Raw genomic sequence first — 4534 nt, forward strand, 5'->3', positions numbered from 1 at the left:
GGAGTGTGTTCCTGCCTATCTGTAAATTACGTCTGAGTGTTGGAGTGTGTTCCTGCCTTTCCGTAATGTAAAAAATAAACAAGAAAATGGTGCCGTCTGGTTTGCTTAATATAAGCAATTTGAAATGATTTATACTTTTACTTTTGATACTTAAGTATATTTAAAAGCAAATCTGTTTAGACTTTTACTCAAGTAGTATTTTACTGGGTGACTTTCACTTTTACTTGAGTCATTTTCTATTAAGGCATCTTTATTATTACTCAAGTATGACAACTGGGTACTTTTCCCACCACTGTGTACTCCTTTTGACCAGAGTCCAACGAGGCTTCAACTCTATAGGGCCCTGGTCAAAAATAGTGCACTACCAAGGGGAATAGGGTACCATTTGGGATGCATGCCAAGAAAAGCAGAAGAAGAAAAATAAGTGTTTGAAAAAGCATGACTGGATATTTGGACAGTGGGGTGGTTAAAAACACCGTATCCATTTACCAGAACATCAGGCATTGCATCACCACAGATGACTATTGCCCCATCCAAAGACTGGAATGGTGAACACTGGTTTACTGTAAATCATGCAATAGGCAACTTATAAGGTAAACAACAAAAAAAAGTGAGCATGAATATAACCACAGTAGAGCTACGGGATTGGCTGTCCGGCCTCCAGAAAGGACAGACTCACGAGGACAACATCTTGCTATTGGTAAAAGATACTGTCAACGTTGTTACATTGGGGCCGACATGTAACGATCTTTCCTATTTCATATCTTAGATCAAAGGAGAAGTTGCACTTTAAATTATTAGGCTCAAATGTCATTCAAAAGGTACAAGAACAAGGGCAAATATATGTATATATGCAAATATAATATGTATATATGCAAATATAATATGCATATATGCTAATATAATATATCGCCTGACACAATTAAGTAATGTTTTTGTTTCAGAGATTATGGCAAATATGAAATACTGATTATTTCGTCCACTGGAATGAGCACTAAGTATGTTGTTTCCCATTCGATACAATCAATTGCAAACTTGTCTAGAATAAAATAAAGATTTTTATTAAGAATTTATTTCATAAAACATTTAGGAAAATACCACAGAAACATCATCAGCTTACAAAATGTTGTTCATGAAAATAATAACAACTTTTTAAGACAAAAACCCATCAACATTTATACACCATGCATACAGTATTTATAAACCATACATACAGTATTTGGGTAAATTATGACATGAAAAGTAACTGATGCATTTGATGTGGAACCACGGTCAGCATGCCAAAGTGCACCTTATCCCCTATGCCGTGCACTAGTTTTGATCAGAGCCCTAATATAGTGCACTAGGGAATAGGGTGCCATTTGGGATGTTCCGTAGTGTTGATTACATCACAATGCTCTGAGAACTCTGGGATAGATAGCACACGTGATTATTAATATGACATAGCCATTACCAGGGAATACCACAGTGCTACCTACCACTGGTCCTGTTGAAATACTGTAGAAATGCATTCTTCCTTCCTACCTCACCTGAAGTCATCACGGATCTCAATTGGTTGGATTGGTGGAAGTAATAAGGTGGTCACCTTGCTTTCAGATATACTATCACTTGTAGCTCAGTGAGTGACAGGATAGGTCAAGGAAACAAGGAGGCATCTCTGAAGTATTCCAACAGTGACTGACTGGACACTCCCAGAATCTTCCTCTGAGGGAATCTGAGTACCTCGCCACTCTTCAGAGCTATAGCATTTGTAGAGATTGAACATGCTAAACTCTCAACTGGCTTTATTGTAGATGTACAGGACATAGAACACTTTACCCAAAGTGGACTTGTCATAATACCTTTATGATGCTGTTATAACAGCTGACGTAACAGGTCATGACAGTTTTTTATGCTCAACCTTTATAAATGTTTTTAGATTTATTTTGTATTTTTACCTCTTTTTCTCCCCAATTGGTAGTTACAGTCTTGTCCCATCGCTGCAACTCCCGTACGGACTCGGGAGAGGCGAAGGTCGAGAGCCGTGCGTCCTCCTAAACACGACCCAGCCAAGCCGCACTGCTTCTTGACACAATGTCCGCTTAACCCAGAAGACAGCCGCACCAATGTGTCGGAGAAAACACAAGAGTCACCTGGCAACTGTGTCAGCATGCATAGCGCCCGGCCTGCCACAGGAGTCGCTAGAGCGCGATGGGACAAGGACATCCCAGCCGGCCAAACCCTCCCCTAACCCAGACGACGCTGGGCCAATTGTGCGCCGCCCCATGGGTCTCCCGGTCGCGGCCGGCTGCCGACAGAGCCTGGACTCAAACCAGGATCTCTAGTGGCACATCTAGAACAGTGTCTTAGACCACCGGGCCACTCTGGAGGCTCTTTGACCAACATTACACTGTAACATAACACTGTCACGGAACATGGAACACGGAACATGGAACAGTAGACCGTTGAATCGGGACATTAGAACTACAAGGTTCTATCTGATAAAAGATCCTCCTGAGATCGTCGGCTTTAAAGTTCCGAACCCTCATTGGTTTGAATGGTGTGAACCATGTGTTCTTTTTAACCTAACAACATGATGTGGGGTCATTTCATGGAAAGTGTAATGACATTCTTGCTTCTGTATGGGTTAGTAAGGCCATTATAACAGCCCACTTCAAGTAAAGTGTTAACAAAAACATACTATCACGTGTTTATCTTAACCTTTATCCCCCTTTTCCTCAAAAGCATATTCATCATGTTAAAACCACAAAGCATTGATTACTTCTGTTGGCAGAGAACTCAACTCATCTAACTCTGAGACTGATTGAGTGATACAAAAAAAAAAGTACATTCATATCATATTCATATAGCCAGTTGAGTTACCTTTGCCCTGAAAATATCTCTATGTCTGTTCACAAGTTCTGACCACATTCTTACACAGACAAAATTACTAAGCATTTGCTCACTGAGACTGCCAGAAGCATTTCCCACAGGCTGAGAATGTGCCAAGTCACTGCGGTGAAGTGAAAAAGGCCCAGGCAGCCAAGGAGTCAAAATGGGCACCTTCTTGCCCCATTCCATTGGCTGGGGTGAAGGGGTTCTGTAAGTTCTTGAGGGCCTGGATGTTGTTGGAGTTGCTATTGGTGCTTTCATGCCTTGCTGTCTCCATGGTGATGCCGTTGCTGTTACTCATAGGCCGGGGAAGGAGGTTGGCGTACGACTGCTGCTGCTGGCCGTCCGAGGCGGAGAAGGAACAAGAGGCGGTCATCTGGCCCTCCTGTCCCCCAGTTAGGGGCTCCTGCTTCAGTTGGAAGGTGGCCTGAGGGCCCCCTCCTCCCACCAGGCCCTGGATGATCTCATCACTCTCCACGCTATCCAGGAGGAAGCCCAACCCCAGGGACCCCACTTCGCCACCGCTGCTCCAGGGTGCCTGGAGGCCCAGGGTCTGGGTCTGACTCCCCTGGATCTGCCCTTCCTGGCTCCCCATGCCCTGGGTAAAGGATGGCCCTTTCCTCTGGTGGAGCTGCTGCTGTCTATGCTGTTGGAAGTGCTGCCGCTGGTGAGGCTGCTGGGGGTGAGGCTGCTGGTGGTGGAGCTGGAGATCAGGCCCACCGGGCAGGGCATGACTGGCCGAAGGACCCTGGAGATTGGACTCCAGACCCAGACATTGCAGGTCCCCCATGGTGAGTTGGGGCAGGATGTTACCACCGCCACCACCACCGCTACCACTACCGCTGCTCTCCCCTCCATGAAGGTACCCAGAGGTAACACAGTGGTTCACCTGCTGTTGCTGCATACCGTTACCCTGGTTACTACCGGTGCTCGAGGGGTTAATTCTGATGGTCTCCAGGGACAAAGTCGGGTTGGGTTGGGGCCACATCTGGTTGATGGATGTCATCATTGTGCGCTGCTGAGGGCTATGTTGTTGGTAATGTTGGTTGGCGTGGTTGTACATGGTAGGAGGGGTTTGACGCATCATAGCGGGAGAGGGCTGTTTCATGTACATGTTGTTGATGTCTGGTAAAGAGGAGGTTTGGAGATTAGTGTTGTTGTGTATATAGAAATACATAATTACAACGAGGCTTAAATACAGCCTTGTCTCAGAGCAAAACAATACATCTCTACATCAAGGCTTAAATACAGCCTTGTCTCAGAGCAAAACAATACATCTCTACATCAAGGCTTAAATACAGCCTGGTCTCAGAGCAAAACAATACATCTCTACAACAAGGCTTAAATACAGCCTGGTCTCAGAGCAAAACAATACATCTCTACATCGAGGCTTAAATACAGCCTGGTCTCAGAGCAAAAACGTCAAATATTTTCCTAAAATCCAAGCCACTCTATTTAGTGTGATATGTATAACGTGAACGTGGAGCTAGCGACTCAAATGTTGTGAGTTCGAATCTCATCACGGACAAGTTTAGCGTTTTAGCTAATTAGCAATTTTGCAACTACTTATTTCTTTTTAGCTACTTTTGCAACTACTTAACATGTTAGCTAACCCTTCCGCTAACCCTAACCTTTACCATTTAACCTAACTCCTAACCCAAAC

The 4534-nt window shown here is 44.3% G+C and overlaps 1 protein-coding gene across 1 annotated transcript in view; it reads right to left on the reverse strand.

Moving 5' to 3' along the window:
* Positions 1-1040: 1040 nt before the first annotated feature.
* The window catches only part of LOC118936685 (proto-oncogene c-Rel-like), a 32684-nt gene continuing 29190 nt past the window's right edge, over positions 1041-4534 (reverse strand). The window contains exon 10 of the mRNA XM_036988130.1: positions 1041-3996. Coding sequence (XP_036844025.1) covers positions 2990-3996 — 1007 coding nt within the window. The 3' untranslated portion in view covers positions 1041-2989. The remainder of the gene's footprint in view (positions 3997-4534) is intronic.

Source organism: Oncorhynchus mykiss, chromosome 1 (genome assembly GCF_013265735.2).
Source record: "Oncorhynchus mykiss isolate Arlee chromosome 1, USDA_OmykA_1.1, whole genome shotgun sequence".
NCBI lineage: Eukaryota > Metazoa > Chordata > Actinopteri > Salmoniformes > Salmonidae > Oncorhynchus > Oncorhynchus mykiss.